The 21,445-nt window shown below is 40.6% G+C and overlaps 1 protein-coding gene across 2 annotated transcripts in view; it reads left to right on the forward strand.

The window, feature by feature from the left end:
- The window catches only part of LOC112256580 (secreted frizzled-related protein 5), a 33,825-nt gene extending 13,387 nt beyond the window's left edge, over positions 1 to 20,438 (forward strand). Inside the window, exons 2-3 of one of the 2 annotated variants that reach the window (XM_024429915.2) lie at positions 5,251 to 5,328; positions 19,895 to 20,438. In XM_024429915.2, coding sequence (XP_024285683.1) covers positions 5,251 to 5,328; positions 19,895 to 20,223 — 407 coding nt within the window. In that variant the 3' untranslated portion in view covers positions 20,224 to 20,438. The remainder of the gene's footprint in view (positions 1 to 5,250; positions 5,329 to 19,894) is intronic. The other variant, XM_042325393.1, reaches the window with a different exon arrangement.
- The last annotated feature ends 1,007 nt before the right edge of the window (positions 20,439 to 21,445 follow it).

The raw sequence follows: 21,445 nt of genomic DNA on the forward strand, positions 1-21,445 counted from the left end.
TAATTAGATATTCCCATAGCAATCATGAATTTAAAGAAATTTGACTTGTGATTTTTTCCCTTGTCCAAATACACTCTGTTATTATGCATTTAAATTAACAATCAGGTAATATACAGTGCCTTTGAGAAAGTATCCAGACCCCTTGACTTTTTCTGCATTTTGTTAAATTACAGCCTTATTCTAAAATGAATGAAATAAATGTTTTCTCTCCTAAATCTACACACCCTATAATGACAAAGCTAAACAGGTTTTTAGACATTCTTGCAATTTTTACATACGTATTCAGACCCTTTGCTATGAGATATGAAATTGATCTCAGGTACATCCTGTTTCCATTGATCATCCTTGAGAGGTTTCTACAACTTGATTGGAGTCCACCTGTGGTACATTAAATTGATTGGACATGATTTGGAAAGGTCCCACAGTTGACAGTGCATGTCAGAGCAAAAACCAAGCCATGAGTTGGAAGAAATTGTACGCAGAGCTCCTAGACAGGATTGTGTCGAGGCACAGATCTGGGTAAGAGTACCAACAAATGTCTGCAGCATTGAAGGTCCCAAAGAACACAGGGGCCTCTATCATTCTTAAATGGAAGAAGTTTGGAACCACCAAGACTCTTCCTAGAGCTGTCTGTCTGGCCAAACTGAGCCATTTTGGGGAGAAGGGCCTTGGTCAGGGAGGTGACCAAGAACTCGAGCTCTAGAGTTCCTCTGTGGAGATGGAAGAACCTTCCAGAAGGACAACTGTCTTTGCAGCATTCCACCAATCAGGCTTTTATGGTAGAGTGGCCAGACAGAAGCCACTCCTCAGTAAAAGGCACATGACAGCCCGCTTGGAGTTTGCCAAAAGGCACCTAAAGACTCTCAGACCATGAGAAACATGATTCTCTGGTGTGATGAAATCAAGATTGAACTCTTTGGCCTGAATGCCAAGCGTCAGATCTAGAGAACACCTGGCACCATCCCCACGGTGGTGGCAGCATCATGCTGTGGGGATGTTTTTCAGCTCGCAAAGCCGTCGGAGGTACCACAAATAAAACCGTCACTCTCTCATGGGAATAACACTAACGGTCCGTATGTAGACAAACATAGCTGTTGCTCATGTCGGTATCTGTGCTGATGGCAAAAGCCATGACAGGGAGACATAGTGGAGAGATAACGTATGTGCAAGCAGTTGCTCCCGACGCCACTTAGGTACACTGCAGCATCCACTGAGAGGCTCTTGCTACCAAGGGAATGCCTGACAGCTTGAAAGACGATTTGGACACTACAGTGAAACTGGTTAACTTTGTTATAGCAAGGCCCCTGAACTCTCATATATGTTCTGCACTATGCAATGATATGGGCAGCGACCATGTAATGCTTTTACAACATACAGAAGTGCGCTAGTTATCAAGGGACAAAGTATTGACACGTTTTTAAAAATTGAGAGACGAGCTTAAAGTTTTCTTTACTGACCATTATTTTCACTTGTCTGACCGCTTGCATGATGACGAGTTTCTCACACGACTGGCCTATCAAGCTTACAGACAATGTCAAATGTGATATAGTCGAAGCACCTGAGTGAGTTGAGTGCACAATTACGCAGGTACTTCCCCAAAACAAATGACACAAACAACTGGATTCGTTATCTCTTTCATGCCCTGCCTCCAGTCCACTTGCCGATATCTGAACAAGTGAGCATCATCGAAATTGCAACAAGCGGTTCTGTGAAAATTTAATTTAATCAGAAGCCACTGCCAGATTTCAAGATTGGGCTGAGCTCAGAGTATCCTGCCTTGGCAAATCGCGCTGTTAAGACACTGATGCCCTTTGCAACCGCATACCTATGTGAGAGTGGATTCTCGGCCCTCACTAAACACAGGCACAGACTGTATGTGGAAAATTATTTTTGACTGAGACTCACTCCAATTACAACCCAACATTGCTGAGTTATGTGCATCCTTCAAGCACACCCTTCTCATTAACCTGTGGTGAGTTATTCACAATGTTTGATGAACAAATAAGGTTTTATATTTAAGAAGGTTAAATAAAGAGCAAAATTATTGATTATTATTGTATTATTATTTGTGTCCTGTTCCAATAAGAACTCTTTGTGACTTCTGACAAACCGGTTTGTGACAGAAACTCACACTCATTCTTATATTTAATAAATGTATCGTACAGTGTGTGTGTGGCAGGCTTACAATGATGACAAAAACAACATTTGAGAGTGCGCTGACCCTGGTGCTAGAGGGGGTACGCAGCTGGAGGTTGAATGTTGAAGGGGTACGGGACTATAAAAAGTTTGGGAACCACTGGTGTAGATGAAGCAGAGAAGACAGGTTAAAGAACGATTTTTAAGCTTTGACACAATTGAGACATGGATTGTGTGTGTGCCATGGGCAAGACAAAATATTTAAGTACCTTTGAACGGGGTATGGTAGTAGGTGCCAAGCGTACCGGTTTGAGTGTGTCAAGAACTCCAACGCTGCTGGGTTTTTCATGCTCAACAGTTTCCTGTGTGCATCAAGAATGGTCCAACACCCAAAGGAAATCCAGCCAACTTGACACAACTGTGGGAAGCATTGGAGTCAACTTGGGCCAGCATCCCTGCTTTCGACATCTTATAAAGTCTATGTCTGACGAATTGAGGGTGTTCTGAGGGCAAAAGTGGGTGCAACTCAATATTAGGTAGGTGTTCCTAATGTTCTGTACACTCAGTGTATGTTACAGTGGTAAACACACTATTATTGGCAACCACATCCTTACCCCTGCTGTCTCCCCTCTTGCTCTCTTTCTCTCTTCCCTAAACGTTTGTGTGTGGATCAATAAACTAATTTCGGTCTCTATAGGAAATGGCATAAGACAACTGCATAGACATTCTTAATAAAACCATGTGATTTAACACACCCATGTGCACACACACACACACACACACACACACACACACACACACACACAGTTAGTTCAACTGAGACGAGAGGCCTAATTTGAGTAATTTTAGTAATTTGCTTTGCTTTTCCCTTGATTTTCCACTGTAGCCTATCAGACTACACGTGTGTTTCATGTTTGGGACATACTGTATGACTGGTTCTCTGCTTCTGCACACAAAATCACTGTTCATTAAACTTAGCTGTTACTCCATTTACCTTTTACACACAGACACACACGCACACAAACATGAACACAGACACAGATGCACGCACGCACACACACAATCTAAGCCCCAACACACACACACACAGTAATGAGAAAAACACACATACGAACACACATGCCACGCCTCAACACCAAAATATACAACTTCTCAAATTAAAACATTTTCTCCAGAGTAATTGCAGTGAAAACATCACTCAAGATCCTGCGCTATATATTCCCTCTTCGACAAATAACCTCTGACAGGCTGCTTCTAAACAAGTGCTTCAGTCTAGACTAGGGCATAAAACAGCACAGGCTGATCTATATATAGTGCAGTCAGAAAGTATTCAGAACCCTTGACTTTTTCCACATTTTATTACGTTACACCTTATTCTAAAATGTATTAAATTGTTTTATTTCCCTCGTCAATCTACACACAATAATACCATATAATGACAAAGCAAAAACAGGTTACATAAGTATTCAGACTCAGAACTTTGTTGAAGCACCTTTGCCAGAGATTACAGCCTTGAGTCTTCTTGGGTATTGCTCTACAAGCATGGCACACCTGTATTTGGCGAGTTTCACCCATTCTTCTCTGCAGATCCTCTCATGCTCTTTCAGGTTAGATGGGGAGCGTCGATGCACACCTATTTTCAGCTCTCTCCAGAGAGTTTTGATCGGGTTCAAGTCCGGGCTCTGGCTGGGCCACTCAAGGACATCCGAAGCCACTCCTGTGTTGTCTTGGCTGTGTGCTTAGGATCGTTGTCCCGTTGGAAGGTGAACCTTCGCCCACAGTCTGAGGTCCTGAGCACCCTGGAGCAGGTTATCATCAAGGAGCTCTCTGTACTTTGCTCTGTTCATCTTTCCCTCTTTCACTAGTCTCCCAGTCCCTGCCGCTGAAAAACATCCCCACAGCATGATACTGCCATGCTTCACATGGTGATGGTGCCAGGTTTCCTCCAGACGTGACGCTTGGCATTCAGGCCAAAGAGTTCAATCTTGGTTTCATCAGATCTTTAGGTGCCTTTTGCCAAACTTCAATCAGGCTGTTATGTACCTTTTACTGAGGAGTGGCCTCCGTCTGGCCAATCAACCATAAAGGCCTGATTTGTGGAGTGCTGCAGAGATGGTTGTCCTTGTGGAAGGTTCTCTCATCTTCGCAGAGGAACTCTGGAACTCTGTCAGAGTGACCATCGGGTTCTTGGTCACTTCCCTGACCAGGGCCCTTCTCTCCCGGTTGCTCAGTTTGGCCGGGCGGCCAACTCTAGGAAGAGTCTTGGTGTTTCCAAACATCTTCCATTTAAGAATGATGGAAACAACTGTGTTCTTGGAGACATTCAATGCTGCAGAAATGTTTTTGTCCAATTCCCCAGATCTGTGCCTCGACACAATCCTGTCTCTGAGCTCTACAGACAATTACTTCAACCTCATGGCTTGGTTTTTGCACTGACATACATTGTCAACTGTGGGACCTTATATAGACAGGTGTGTGTCTTTCCAAATCATGTCCTATTAATTGAATTTACCACAGGTGGACTCCACTCAAGGTGTAGAAACATCTCAAGGATGATCAATGGCAACAAGATGCATCTGAGCTCAATTTCAAATCTCATAGCAAAGGGTCTGAATACTTATGTAAATAAGGTATTTCTGTTTTTTTGTTTTAATGAATGAGCAAACAATTATAAAAACCTGTTTTCATCATTTTGGGGTGTTGTTATTATAATGATCCATTTTAGAATAAGGCTGTAACGTAACAAAGTGTGGAAAAAGTGAAGGGGGCGGAATACTTTCCGAATGCACTGTATGAACAAGCTGATTCTCTGCTCTACTGTAGCCTTCTTCTCTTCTTTAGTCCACTCTACTCTACTGTACTCTGGCTGTTGTATATAAGCAACTGCCTACACTAGCTGAAATTAATACATGCATTTTCAGTAATAATTCATTATATCGTAGCGATCTTAACCCAACACAGAGCTTTGTTGTGAAGAGGTTTGAATGTCTTGGTGTGAAATCCAAGGTGTTGGGCTGAAAGTCGGAAGGTCCAAGGTTCAAGTTCAGGTTGGGACTGCCCTCTGCCTTTGCCACAATATCAATCATTCTCCTCTCTCTCTCTATTTCTTCCCAGCATCTAAAGCCTGCCCTCCATGTGACAACGAACTGAAAGCTGACACCATTATGGAACATTACTGTGCCAGTGACTTTGGTAAGTACTACACACACACGCAGACACACACACACACACACACACATACACACACACATGCAAACATATGCAAACACACACACACACACACATAGAAGTGTGACGTGTGATGTGTGTAGTTGGGTCATTCCACCAATTCAGTGCCTTTTTGGTTTCGCCTAATTTTTACATTCTGTCTACATGTTAAACTTCATAAAAAACACGTTTTCCCATCTCAAAATAATATAGTAAGTGCCTATTAAGTGCCAAATAAAGTAACAGGGTTGGCCGTAACAGGGTTGACAATTTCATCTTAATTCAGCCATAAATCCCCTTGTGACATGGGGAATGGAAGCTTGTTGTGTGCAAAACGTGTCAAATTGCCAAAAATAGTAGAACCAGCTTTTACATTATGATTTATTTCACTATTAGATGTTTCATGTTTCTTTTGAAAAAAAAATACTAAAAAAGGAATGGTTTCATCATATTATAACAAGAGTTGAGTAACAGGGTTGACCTTAAATGAGCGACAGACGTAAATGATTCACTAATCACATGAAATAAATCATGATCTTCAGAACATTTAAAACATCTGATTTATTGAATTCTCCATGTTGTCTTTAACAAAGGGCAATTCGTTTAATATAACAGGCCTTGAAATTCTATATTGGTGCATAATCTTTTCATTTTAAAGGGACGCAAAAGTGGAACGACCCAGTTAACAGGAATGGCTAATGACAGTTTTATATGTGTTTTGATGTTATCACAATTACTCTACAATGTAGAAAACAGTAAAAAATAATGAAAAACCCTTGAATGAGTAGGTGTGTGCAAACCTTTGACTGGTACTGTACGTGTAATCAGATCCTCCCCAACGCTGATTACAAATAGGAAAGATACAATAATACAAATAGAAAATCTAGTCAGCAGGTTGTGTTCGAGTTCAGTTTAAGTGCATTATGAAACAATTTAATGTAAATTGTTAAACAATTTAATCTACTCAATTTGATCCATTTCATATTTTAAATGGTACATTTCAGGCAATGTCCTGATAGTAACGTCCATACAACATAGAGGTCATGCATGGCTGCAGGAAGATGTTTTGGTCTGGGGGTACTGTTGACCAAAATACAAATACACTACCATTCAAAAGTTTGGTGTCACTTAGAAATGTCCTTGTTTCCCATGAAAAGATATATGAAATTAGTTGCAAAATGAATTGAAAATATAGTCAAAGAATCCTCCATTTGCAGCAATTACAGCCTTGCAGACCTTTTGACATTCTAGTTGTCAATTTGTTGAGGTAATCTGAAGAGATTTCACCCCATGCTTCCTAAAACACCTCCCACAAATTGGATTGGCTTGATGTTCTTACCATAAGATAAAGCTGTTCCCACAACAGCTCAATAGGGTTGAGATCCGATGACTGTGCTGACCACTCCATTATAGACAGAATACCAGCTGACTGCTTCTTCCCTAAATAGATCTGGCATAGTTTGGAGCTGTGCTTTGGGGCATTGTCCTGTTGGAGGAGGAAATTGGCTCCAATTTAGCGCCGTCCACAGGGTATGGCATGGCGTTGAAAAATAGAGTGATAGCCTTCCTTCTTTAAGATCCCTTTTACCCTGTACAAATCTCCCACTTTATCACCACCGAAGCACCCCCAGACCATCACGTTGTCTCCACCCTACTTGACAGATGGCATCACTCCTCCAGCATTTTTTCATTTATTCTGCGTATCATGAATGTTCTTCTTTGTGATTCGAACAACTCAAACTTAGATTAATTTGTCCATAACACTTTTTTCCAATCTTCCTCTGTACAGTGTCTGTGTTCTGTTGCCCATCTTAATCTTTTATTTTTATAGGCCAGTCTGAGATGTGGCTTTTTCATTGCAACTATGCCTAGAAGGCCAGCATCCTCTTCACTCTCTTCACTGTTGACATTGAGACTGGTGTTATGCGGGTACTATTTAATGAAGCTGCCAGTTGAGGACTTGTGAGGCGTCTGTTTCTCAAAGTAGACACTCTAATGTACTTGTCCTCTTGTTCAGTTGTGCACTGGGGCCTCCCATTCCTCTTTCTATTCTGGTTAGCGCCAGTTTGCGCTGTACTGTGAAGGGAGTAGTACACAGCATTGTAGGAGATCTTCAGTTTCTTGACAATTTCTCGCAATGATTAGCCTTAATTTCACAGAACAATAAAAGACTGACGAGTTTCACACACGTTCTACACACGCTGTGTAGAACTATTCACTGAATGATTATGATAATCATGGACATTGCCCAAGCTGTCCAGATCTCTAGTGGCAATCAATCATTGTTCAAAACAAGCAACTAAAGCAAAGATATTCTACGTCTTTCATGTTTTTGTACATGAGAACACAGAGTACACTATAACCTCTTTTATGTATCACCCCAAAATGTAAGATATTACCCAAAATATTATTGCTGTCCATTACTCAGTTCATATGATACCAGCCATACCTTTAATTAATGAGAAGGTACTTCTGGTTGAAGCATGGCGGAACAGTGTCATTAATAAAATCCAAGAGAAACACAAATGTGTCCCAAATAGAACCCTATTCCCTACATAGTGCATAAAGCCTTATAAACCCAAGTCAAAACCAGAGCACTGTACGCGCATTGCGCTAGCCATATTTCGCAGGTCACTACTTTTTAAAAAGGCAGAAATGCCTTTTGGAATGTAAAGTTTCATGTTCCTTAATAACAGACTTGTATGCCATCTGTAAATGCAAATTAAAATGTTAAATTATGAGCCTACTGTAGTTGGTTTAGCCACAGAAAAAGACAGCAATCTTCTCGCTAGCCATGATTGGCTGAGATAATGAGTGGGCTGGACATGCCGAGAGATGAGTTCGGATTGGTCTGCCTTATAGCACGCTTCTGTGTATTTGAGCAGGTAAGTATGTGTAAGTAATCCTGTCTAAGCAGCTTTTTTTATATATCGCATCATATAACAGCATAAGTGTTGCTCACCACTTTCTGGAGGACCGAGTTTTGAAATCAGTGGAATTAGAGTATGATAGCTAAGTAGATGGAGAAAACACCTTTCTCTGGATTACATCTTCAAACTAAGGGCAACCATGGCATCCATGACAGGGAGAAGCGTCTATGATGTATATGGGTAAGATAGTCTAGAAAGCTACGCAAGTAACCATTTCAATAGAATGTCACTGCGACAACTGTTGATAGACGTAGCTGGTAAATTCACTTTGGCTATCTACTCCGATTTCAGAGCACGGGTAAGATAGTCTAGCTAGCTACATTTTCAGATATTACACCTTTCTAATTTTGACAGAAGGTCGTTTTCATTTCAAGTTAGTGTACTGTTAGCTATCTAGCTAATGTTAGCTGTCTGGCTCGCTAGCTAATGTTACGTATATGATCTTATTATTTGTATCTCGGAGGCATTTGCTTTGCTAGTTATAGTCTAATGTTAGCTAGCTAACATTGAACTTGGTTGGTTAGCTACCTGCAGATGTATGCAGGGTAGTAACTTCATGAGTTGGGATTATGGCTAATGGTTTACCTAGCTAGCTAGCTAGCTACATGTCTTAACAAAAAGACTCCACTACGCAGGTAACCATTTCAATATAATGTCACTGCGACAACTGTTGATAGATGAAGCTGTTAAATTCGCTCTGGCTATCTACGATTTCAGAGCACTCAGCCTCAGGCAGACCGACATTAGTTGTAAAAACACTGCCCCTCTGTGTCATTCAAACATACTTTTTATTATGATTTATTTGTACTTTAAAAAAAACGTTTATCTTTAACAATCATTCTATATCCCGCACAGCAACTGCACTCCCACTTGTCTCCTATTCCACATACCAACCCTCAGCTTCCCTCAGCCCATCCCATCTATCTCTGCTGGCAACCCACTTTGGGTTTCTACGCAACACATATCTTTGAACTATGCTGTGATGCTTAATGTACAATTCCAATCTATCTAATGGAATAGAATTTACAGATTGCATTTTGAAGATAAATACTTTTACTAAGAGTATTAGTATATTAGTAATTGACTGACCGGTCTCTCCAGATCTCCAAACAGTACTATTTCTAGGGTCAATTTTAGTTCAATGCTATGCATTTTCAGTCATTCCTGAACCTGAGACCAGAAACAGGCTACCTGAGGGCAATACAAAAATAAATGGTCTATTGATTCTGTATCCTCACAACAAAATCTGCAGAGCTTCGATGATTTTATGCCCCAAATATTCAACATTTTGTTGGTGGCAAGAATTTTATGTAATCATTTCAGCTGAAAAGCATGAAGTCTTGAATCTTGCGTTGTCATATATCAACTCATACACCTTGTACCATGGAATCGGTACATCAAAAATCTCTTCCCAACTATTTTACAATGTGTATGGCACAGTTGTCAACATCCTGGTCCTCAAATGAAACTGGTATACTTTCCTGTTTATGCTATTTTTATTCCTCTGCCAGTTTTGATCCTTTATATTGGGCAGACAGACCAGTTCCCCACCTCCTCTCACTGCCAGCTGCCTCCTCCATTTTTGGGGTAATGCTGTAATCAATTGGTTGTACTCTTGGATTGAGCAGACATTCCCATATAATTCTGATAATTCCATGAAGGACATAACTCTACCATTCCAATTTACAATATAATTTAAAAACAAATAAATACAGGTATTTTATCAACCAGCACATTTGAGTTCAGACATAATATTTGTTACATCTTTTCAGGGGGATGAAGTTGAATTTGTAGCCAGCTCTGCAATGCTTGTTTGAAAAAGAGAGATACTTTGAAAAAAAGTATCATTTTCAATTCATTCGAAAATTAAACATGGCCATCTGCACAAAGGCAAAAAGGCCATTCTTAAACAATGGATGAGCTACCTGAGAACCATTTAGGGTTTAGTGCTTTTATATTTAATAATCTCTACCAACCCAATTCATATTCTGTCACGAGTCCGACCGAGGGTGGCTTCCCTTCCCGGTCGGGTGGCGCTCGGCGGTCGTCGTCACAGGCCTATTAGCAGCCACTGATTGTCTTTCCTCCCCCTCCTTGTATGTTTATTGGTAGCACCTGTTTGTGATGATTAGTTGGGGTTCTTTAGACAGCCGGTCCGCCTGTTTGTTGTGTGGGATTAATCATTGTAACCTTCGGCTCTGTAGTAGAGGAACGTGTTTGTTCCTGGTCGTGAATTTTCAGTTGTACATTTTTCATTCCCTGTGTTTTGGGGCCGTTATTATTGTGAGCACCCTGTGGTGCGTTGGTGCAATTAAAGAGCACAGCATTGCACTCTCTGTCTCCTGCGTCTGACTCCACACCCACGACACCCGGAGCATTACATATTCATTATATAGACAGGCACATTTTATTTGGTCTGGTTTAGCGTCCCAGATAAAGCTAAATAAACTGAACTATGACTAAGGAGTTAATCAGGGCAATTTTTCCATAAATAGACAGTTATTTATCTCTCCATGGTTGCAGGATCTTGTCTATTTTTACAAGTTTTCTATTGAAATTCATTGTGGAGAGGTTATTTAAATATTTTGTGATATGAATACCAAGTATGTCTACTTAACCATCAGCCCATGTTATAGGTAAACTGCAGGGTAATGTAAAAGTTGTATTTTTTAAAGAATCAATTTGTAAAATTGTACACTTATCATAATGAGGTTTTATTCCAGAGAGTACAGAAAAGTTATCTAGATCTTCAATGAGACATTGCAGATGTGGACACCTTTGTTTTTAAGCCTTGGATATCTAATCCTCTAAGTTGTTATTGATTCCGATTTCAATAGCTAGCATTTCGATGGCCATAACGATATGGTGACAGCGGACCCCCTGTTTAACTCCTCTTGACAATTCAAAACTCTCTGAGAAGTAGTCATTATTTACTATTTTACACCTGTGGTTGCTATACGTTATTTTTATCCATTTTATAAGAGAATTAACAAAATTGAGAAATATCCAGGCATTTATAAATAAAATCCAGTCTTACTTTATAAAATGCCTATTCAAAATCCGCTAAAAATACCAGGCCTGGCTTCTTAGATGTTTCATGATGTTCTATTATTTCTAGTAGTGTTGTATATTATCTCCAATATATTGTCCTCCTAAAAAACCTGTCTGATCAGGATGAACAATACCTGGTAAAGCCCTTTTAATTCTGAATGCTATGCATTTCGCAAGGATTTTTGCATCACAACATTGAAGTTTAAGGGGCCTCCAGATTTTTAGATAGACTGGGTCTTTATATTTGCCATCTGGGTCTTGTTTAAATAATAATCAGACCTTCCTGCTGAGTACCTGACAGACTACCAATTCTATAGGAGTAGTTAAAACAATCTAACAATGGAGCTTTTATTATATCAAAAAAGGCTTGATAGACCTCTACCAGTATGCCATCAAGCCCTGGGGTTTTTCCGGACTGAAAGGATTTAATAGCCTCAAAAAGTTATTCCTCTGTAATTTGTCCTTCACACGGATCTTTCTGTACATTTAATAATTTTTCATTTTTTATATTATTTGGAAAGAATTCCTTTCCGTAATCTTCATTCAGTGGGAGAGGATGAGACGGAAAAGAGAACATCTGCCAAAAATGATTATCTTCCTCTTTTAAAATATAATTCGGAGAATCATAGATGACTCCGTCTTCAGTAACGAGTTTCTGCAAATTATTTTTGTTAGCGTTCCTGTATTGGAGATTCAGGAAGAATGTTGTGCATTTTTCTCCATATTCCATCCAGTCTGCTTTATTTTTGTAATATATTTCATTAGATCGTTCTTGAATAAGTTCCTCAAGTTCTTTTTGTTTTTCCTCTAACTTATTTTGTCTCTGTAACATCGTTTTTATTGCTATCTACCTGTACTATTAGTTCATGTATTTCCCTTGTTAGTCTTGTCTCTTTAGCCAGAAACTGCTTTTTTATTATTGATGAATATTGAATTGAATGACCCCTGAAGGTACATTTGAAGGTATCCCAAACAATAAGGGGATTTGCTGTTCCTATATTATACTGTAAGAATTCACTTATAAATCATTTTGTCTTAGTAAAAAATAAGTTGCCCTCCAGTAAACTTTGATAAAATTTCCAATATCCCCGTCCACGTGGAAAATCTATAAGAGTTATGTGAATGCCAATTAGATGATGATCCGATCGCGTTCTGTCTCCTATTATAACTTTTTTCACCTTTGATGGAAGAGAGAAAGAAACAAGAAAGTAGTCAAGGCGACTAGCTTGATTAAGTCCCCTCCATGTACGTATATCTCACTTTAGTCTCCAAATATCCACTATTTCTAATGTGTCCATTATTTGTGATTTCCTTAAGGGCACAGTGATGATAGTTTGTAGAGTGATTACCTTTACGGTCCTTTGAGGAACTTAAAACTGTGTTATAATGATATAATGAACTGTAAGTTCAGTAAATTGGAAAAATAGTTTTAGACGAAGTATGGATCATCCTGATTTGGACCATATAGATTTAATGAGCCAGATCTATTTTGATATTTGAGTTTCCTGTGAACAGTACATGTTATATTACTTTTCTTTAAGCCATGTAAAGACTGATCTTCTTCTTTATAATCTGCTGAACCGTTACAATTATAAATGGCTATACTTATTTCACCCCTTACTGTCATGTCCTGAACTTAGAGATCCTTTATTCTCTATTTTGGGTTAGGTTGGGGTGTGACTAGGGTGGGCATTCTAGTTTCTTTATTTCTAGGTTGGCCTGGTATGGTTCCCAATCAAAGGCAGCTGTCTATCGTTGTGTCGGATTGGGGATCATACTTAGGCAGCCTTTCCCCACCTGTTGGTTGTGGGATCTTGTTTTGTGTATAGTTGCTGGTTAGCACCTCATAGCTTCACGTTCGTTTCTTTCTTCTTTCTTGTTTTTTTGCCGGTTCACGTTAATTAAAGATGATGAACCCAAACCAGGCTGCATTTTGGTCCGATTCTTACAACAACGATCGTGATACTTACCATAACTAGATACTTTTCTCAGTCTAAATGGACCATAATTAATGCTCGTAAAGTTACCTCCATCAGAGGTATTATGACAGTCAAAACTAGAGCTTTCAAATGTCTGATATTTAGAATTCAAGAAATGAGTTCTCGCAATATTTGTTTTATTCCCTTGCCTGTTTGCCTGTGAGCCAATCCCACAGATGTTAGAAAATTGAGACAAGATACTATGTGTGTAGTAAATCTGAGTAGGTTGATGTGTATGATATTGGATGTGATTTAGTGAGAGTGTGTACGATGTCTGTATAAGTGTAAGATTATAATGTGTGATTTCCAAATAAATAATAACTCCGCCAATTTGCATCGTTGAGTGTCTATTTGTGTAACATGTAGTGCGTATAGTTTTAATATTCATGATGATAATTGTAATCTATACGTGTCACCGTCATAGTTGCATCATAATTACCTTTAGTATCATTGAAAAACACATTCCAGCATTTCCATAGCAATTGACGTTTCACATGAAAGAGACCTTGCATTACTCTAGAGACAGCTTCACTATAAAACAAATGTTATGATTCCCTAATACCCCTATTCTGATATCTTCCCCTTGCTTGTTGTAAACATCCAGTATATAAACTTGTAGACAAATACATAAAAAAGAGACAAACAATAAACACATTAAAATATAAAACCGTTCTCGACAATAGAGAGAGAGGGAGAGAAGAGAAGAGAAAAGAGAGAGAGTGAGAGAAGACAGCGAGATCAGGTGTGTATGTGTACTGTATGTATAAGTCAGCATGTGTAAGCGAGCATGTAATTGAGTACGTGTGTGTTCATATCCACTTCATGATGTTCAGATATTTTTACAGTTCCCATACTTTCTTTTTTCATAACCTGAAGTCCCTGTAGAATTTAGTACAGCCATGGTGTTATGGAGCTGTCTCAGAATAGCTGTCCATTTATAAAGAGTTTGTCCACAATGATAAAGGCACGCTTACCCTTCTCCCATTGTTGCCTTTGTACCGGATACAGTCTCTTATGATGTTTGTTTATCTCCCTTGGAAGTTGGTCATTGAGACTAAACATTTGGTCCCTTTATGTTCCCTTCCCCTGCTTTTGATCAGCTCCTTTTGTTGGTAGTGCTCAAATGCGATGATCGGACGGGGATCCTTGGTCTTGTCGCTCTGAGCTCCAAATCTGTGTACTCGGTGGAAAGCCACCTTGTTTACAGTCTCTAGAGGAAGTTTCAAGACGGATTGCATGAATTCTCTGATCGCGAACTCTGGATTCCCAGATAGAAAATTGATAGATAGAAAATTGATTTTCACGCATGCTACGACTTTGTATGTCTAGTAGTGACTCCTTCATCACCCTGTTTTCCCTGAGTAGACAATCCCTGTTGAAATCGTGGATTTTTACCTTGGCTGTGAGTGTCTTGTTTTCTCTTTGGAGCGTGAGAATATCACTCTGGCTGAACTCCAAACTCCCCCTCAGCCCTGCTACCTCCTCACACAACCTCTTCAGTGTCGCATGGATTCCAGCCAGAGCACTAGCCTCTACTTCAACGGTAAGTAAATCGTCCATGTCTGTAGACACTGTTTTTCTTTTTTTTGTCAGGTTGAAGTTCTTTTGTGAGGTTGTCTTTCCATGATGGAGTATGTTGTTTTTCCATAGCGTAAATCTGTTGGTACTCATCGATTACCCTCAGGATCTCCTTAGTATCCCGGTTGGCTCTTTACTGCAATCAGTTGTTCTACGAAAAGATAACCATGAGTCTTTCCCATGACAATGACAGGTGTCCACAGTACAGCCAGCTAGCACTCGCAGAATCCATGCAAAAAAGAAAATGGACCAGAAATTTGCAGTCCCAGCTGTAAAGGCTATCCACGTTGTGAAATCCGTAGCAACCAAACTTTAGTTCTGATTAAAATCGATTTTATGAAAAAAATAATTATATTAACAACAAACCGAGTGTAGACAGTACAGTGTTCTATTGTGCGCTCTGATGACGTATCTGATGACAAAAAAAGCATTGCCAGCAGCACAGTTGTAGTCACCAACCCTAAAGAGATGGGTGGGGCTAAAGCTTAAGAGGGTGTGAACAATGCAGAATGGGTGTAGATAAAGAAGAGCTCTCCATTGGGTACCAAAACTTTCAAAGGCATTTTTCTCAAAAGTGAGGTTACAAGATTATCAACTTTCAAAGCACAATTACTTTCCTATTGTTCCTCATATGTAGTGTATGATATACCATTTTGTAGCTCTGTGTGTCTGCTTTTATCCAATGTAAAAAACACCATTTCAAATTTTGCTACATAAGACCGAATCAAGGCGGTCAGTCACATATAGGGAATAGGATGCAATTTGGGACACATCCAATGTCTTCATTCTCTTTCACATTTAGAGTAGCAGCCAAAGTCCTATTCTTTGTCATCTAGCATGAGGTCAGAAACTCATCTAGATATATTTATTTGTCTGTTTAATTGTGAGATTGAATAATGGTAAATTGTGGAGTCCAGGGGGAATGAAGGAGAATAACAAGGGAATATAGCTTGAAAAAGCATGACACAATAACTCTCTTATTAGAATGTAATATGATTGCGTATGATGGCAGATAGCCATTTGAAGAGACACAGAAACACACATGCAGATGCACACACACAGATGCACACACATGCAGATGCACACACACCCAACCTAACCCATTACTCTCTGTAGTGCCTTGCGGTCAGAGGCCGAGCAGTTTCCATACCAGGTGATGCAACCAGTCAGGATGCTCTCGATGGTGCAGCTAAAGGTTTTGTCGTGCCCTCTTCACAACTGTCTTGGTGTTCTTGGACCATGATAGTTTGTTGGTGAAGTGGACACCAAGGAACTTGAAGCTCTCAACCTGCCCCACTACAGCCCCATCGATGAGAATGGGGGCGTGCTTGGTCCTCCTTTTCCTGTTGTCCACAATCATCTCCTTTGTCTTGATCACGTTGAGGGAGAAGTTGTTGTCCTGGCAACACACGACCAGGTCTCTGACCTCCTGACCGTCTCATCGTTGTCGGTGATCAAGCCTACCACTGTTGTGTCATCAGCTAACTTAATGATGGTGTTGGAGTTGTGCCTGGCCACAACACATCAGCTTTCTGTGACCAGGCAAAAAAAACTTTCCAAGCCAACCTTCATATCATAACTGCTAACTGCTACACACAGCCTACATCATTGTCACCATGTTAACGGCATAGTCAACATAGCTACTAGAACTAACGTGTTAGTAAACCCGTTACAAGTACAGTGTACAGTCAGCAGCAAGCAGTTTGGCAGTTACACCGGCGGGCCTCAGTGGAAATAAATTAATAAAATCAAAAGCTTAACTTGACTTGGAAGAGTTCCAGTGTTGGATAGTTAAAGCCAGCTAGCTAACGTAGCATCCCTCTCTGTTTGAGCCGGGTGTTTGAGTAGGCTAAATTAGCTAGCTGCATTCGCTACCTAACTAAGTGAAAGTGAAAAAGAAAGAAATGAAATCAATTATAGCTATCTCTCTCTCTTCTCCTTAATATTTTATGAAATTAATTTATTCAAAACTGTTCAACTATTGCCTTTCTCTGTCACGTCTGCTCCCGCTCTTCCCCCCCTGGCACTTGAGGGCACCAGGCTGCCCTGCATCATGCACTTCTGTCATCAATTATGCACACCTGCCTTCCCTCGTCACGCGCATCAGCGATATTGGACTCACCTGGACTCACTCATCTGTTTATTACCTCCCCTATATTTGTCAGTTCCCTTGCTCTGTTCCCTGCTGACCCATTAGTTGTTTTTTGTTTGTGTTACCTGTTTGCTGACACTGTTACTCTCTAGTTCCATGTCCGTTATTTATTAAATGTTTTACTCCCCGTACCTGCATTGTCTCTCCAGCGTCATTCCATGTGACATTCTCTCTCTTTGAGTCAACTACTTACCACATTTTATACACTGCAATGCTAGCTAGCTGTAGCGTATACTTTCAGTACTAGATTCATTCTTTGATTCTTTGATTGGGTGGACAACATGTTGCAAGAGCTCTGATAGGTTGGAGGACGTCCTCCGGAAGTTGTAATAGTTACTGTGTAAGTCTATGGAATGGCATGAGAACCAAGAGCCTCCTAGTTTCAGTATTGCATTTAATTTACCCAGAGGAGGATGGAAACTAGCTGTCTTCCGACTATTGCATAGACAATAACTCAGACATGATTTCAAGTTGAATTAAAGTTTCTTGTCAATCAGGCTACCAAAATTGGACGTTGATTTGACATTGTCAGGTTTTTACCCACTGGGCAGCTGGATATCCAGTCAGTCACTGGCAATAAACTGCTGACCAAACAAAGCAGTCCCAGAGAGACCTGGCTGTGGACCTGCTAGGTATAACCCTCTTAGGTGTGGTCCTGCAAATACCCAACACCTGCGTGTTAGTGAGGCTGACGTGCTCTCGCCCCAGGAAGTGCTGTTTCTGCTCAAAATGACAGGCCCTCTCTCTCCCTCTCCGTCACTTTCTCCTCCTTTGCCTCTCTCTTGGTTTCTCTCTGTCTCTCTCGGTCTTTCTCAGTCTCTCTCGATCTCTGTCTGTCTGCCCCCCTCGTTCTCTCGCTCCTTTCATTTTCATTGTATAAAGCAGGTTGAGCTTGTCATCAGGACATAGGTCAGACTCACTCACACACAGACTCCGAGAACATTACTTATGACATATCTCTAGGTGGGCACACAGGGCATTTTACTTACAGCTGACCCCTTTTGAAGCTTCCATCATTGTGTGTGTGTGTGTGTGTGTGTGTGTGTGTGTGTGTGTGTGTGTGTGTGTGTGTGTGTGTGTGTGTGTGTGTGTGTGTGTGTGTGTGTGTGTGTGTGTGTGTGTGTGTGTGTGTGTGTGTGTGTGTGTGTGTGTGTGTGTGTGTGCGTGTGTGTGTGTGTGTGCTTGTATGGTGTGTTTGTGTGTGAACTAGGCCCACCTAGCCATCCAACCTGCAGTTTCCTCACTGAAAACTGTGTGAGACAACTCTTTCCATGGCCATTTTATTGTATGTTACTTGCGTTATTTTGTGCAATGTCTCAGGTCAAATCCTAGCCAGTGGAACACACAAACACTAAACAGACACATATCCCCCTGAACATACTAAGACCATGTGTGTATATGTGTGCATGAAATGAATATGGAATGTATGTTTATAAAACAGCAGGCGAGAAGTGAAATGGCAATCTTCCAGGCGGTTTGGAAACATAGCAATGTTTCATACCAATGTTGGTCCTTACCCTCAACATGATTAATTTTGCCTGTCAGGGTGTGTTCACATGGAGAATTCCTCTCTGTTACACACACACACACACACACACACACACACACACACACACACACACATAGGGCAGTCCGCCTTCACGTGTATACATTAAGCTGTATAAATGAATGTATTGGAGTCACTAGCTTAATGCTCTGTTTGTCATAGCATATACGTATCTACGCTGTTGCTATCTATTTGTGGTTCACCAGAATGTAAACAACCATATAGAGGAATATACAGTGCCACATGTAGGAATATTTACATTATAAATGCTTTATAACTGGGTTTCAGTAAGTAAGGGAATAAAAACGTTTGTCATGGGCTGCGTTTCAAATGGCATCCTTTTCCCTTTATAGTTTGCTTTATAGTGTGTTACTTTGTATGCCATTTTGGGACACATCCACCAGTGTAACTTTCCATTGTAGTGTTTAGGTGCTCTATAGAGGGACAACGATTAGGGCGTACACACACACACACACACACACACACACACACACACACACACACACACACAGAGGATGTAGTCTTGAGGCAGTCCCAGGGTAATAGCGATTAGTTGTGTCAGGGGTAAATGATGACCCTCTAGACCAGGGTTCCCAAACTCGGTCTGGGGGCCCCCGGTGGGTGCACATTTTGTTTTTGCCCTAGCACCACACAGCGAATTCAGAAAATAACCAACTCATCATCAAGCTTTGATTATTTGAATCAGCTGTGTAGTGCTAGGGTAAAAACCAAAGGCACCCATGGGAAGGGCCCCAGGACCGGGAAACCCTGATCTAGAGAGGTGTAGAGTACCCCTGTGCCTGGGGCGGGATCTAACCGCGTGTGTGTGCATCTGAGTGTTTGCGTATTGCGTGTGTGCGTGCATGCGTTTGTGTGCTGTCAAAGCAATGGCCAAGTCACAACATAAAACGCATGATTAGCTTTCATATACTGTCGTCTTTGAATGATCAGGTCCAATGTTAGGCTGATTTGATTTGCTAAAGAATGGATTGTATGTTTTTTTTGTTTAGCTCATGGATTTAAGTTGTCTCTGTTTACCCTACCATAGATTCAAATAAGTTAAATATGTTGTTTAAAGGCAACACAATCATTAGGATGTTCATCTGAAATAAAATTGATGTCATTGATCCAATTTTGTATAACTCTTCATATTTCCTCCCTCTCCATCTCTCCTCTTCTCTCCATCTCTCTCTCTCTGTCACTTTCCCTTCTCTCTCCCTCCTTTCTTTCTCTCTCCCTCCTCCCTCCTCCCTCCATCTCCTCTTCTCTCCTCACTCCCTCTCTTTGTCCTCTCTCTCGCTCCCTTCTCCCATAGCTATCAAGATGAAGATCAAAGAAGTGAAGAAAGAGAAGGGCGACCGTAAACTCATCGCTGCCCAGAAGAAGAAGAAGGTGCTCAAGATGGGTGTCCTGCGTAAGAAGGACTTGAAGAAGCTGACACTGTACATAAAGAACGGAGCCAACTGCCCCTGTGCTCAGCTCGACAGTCTTGGCAGTAACTTCCTCATCATGGGTCGTAAGGTGGACCAGCAGCTGCTGCTCATGTCCATCCACAAATGGGAGAAGAAAAGCAAGGAGTTGAAGTTCGCCATCAAGTATATGAAGAGTCATCAGTGTCCCACCTATCATACTGTCTTCCAGTGACCTTAGTGATACAACAATCCCAACCCTACTCCCAGTCTTCCCCAGTTGTCTCCCCCTCTCCCGTCTATCCTTCCATTGTCCTACCTATCATACTGTTTTGCTGTGACACTGTGGAGATGTATCCTTCATATCCAGTGGTTTTGTGATGCCTGTAGAAGTGGGTATACTCTAATTCTGCCAAAAATATTCCCAAATGGCCTGCCCGTCAAAGGAAAGGCAAAAAAAAGATATATTTTCATATAGTTTTTCTGTATTTTACTATAGATTTTTCAGGTTTTCACTCTCAGAATCACACTTTTTTTATATATAGAAAAACAAATGTATGTTCTAAGCCCACGATAATGTTTAACCACATCAGGGGACCATTTTTGAGGCCTGGGAAAATTGTAATTAAATATTTTTGGCAGGTAGTAGTTGCCCATTAATTCAGTTGTGCACCTAGCAAGATACCCTTTATGCACTACAAATGCAAAATACAGTAACTACATATTTTTTGACTGTATGATCCGTCTTCAAAGTATTTTTCTGTCTAGACAGACAGCATTCTCTGATACTCAATGATATCTTCTGATCAACTGGTTGGTTCTTGTGTCAGGAAACTTAATTCCACATTAATCAGATAATATACTTAGCCATTAGAATGGATCAAAGACTTTTGAACAAATTCGTAGTTACTGCATTTTGCCTTTGTATGGCGGAATTTGGCTAGTGGTGTTTCTGTACTGTACAATGTCCTACATGTGATGGCAGAGTTTGTAAAACAAATGCCCTCCCAATTGATACAAATCATCATGGAATCATTCTACCAGGTAGGCCTACTTTGTAATCAACATTTAATAGGAAAGGATTTTTGCCAGACATTTTCATTCAAACAGCGCATGATGACTGAATTGCACACCAATTTCGGACCCCACTTTTTCAATATCTGCTTTGCATACACATTGTTGCCTTAGTTAGCATTTACTGGTAGATATCAAAAGTTGAACCGTCTTTCCTACCTACCCTACTAACCGATGTCGTTCTTCGGTGAGCTGCTCCATGAAACAACCAGTTGATAGCTGCGCACTCTTGCTGTCTGCTCTGAAACTAGGCTATATGTGCAGCTCACATGTGAATATACACCATATTTACAAAAGTATATAGACATCCCTTCAAATGAGTGGATTTGGGTATTTCAGCCACACCCATTGCTGACTAGTGTATAAAATCGAGCACACATCCA

Source organism: Oncorhynchus tshawytscha, linkage group LG01 (assembly GCF_018296145.1).
Source record: "Oncorhynchus tshawytscha isolate Ot180627B linkage group LG01, Otsh_v2.0, whole genome shotgun sequence".
Classification (NCBI taxonomy): domain Eukaryota; kingdom Metazoa; phylum Chordata; class Actinopteri; order Salmoniformes; family Salmonidae; genus Oncorhynchus; species Oncorhynchus tshawytscha.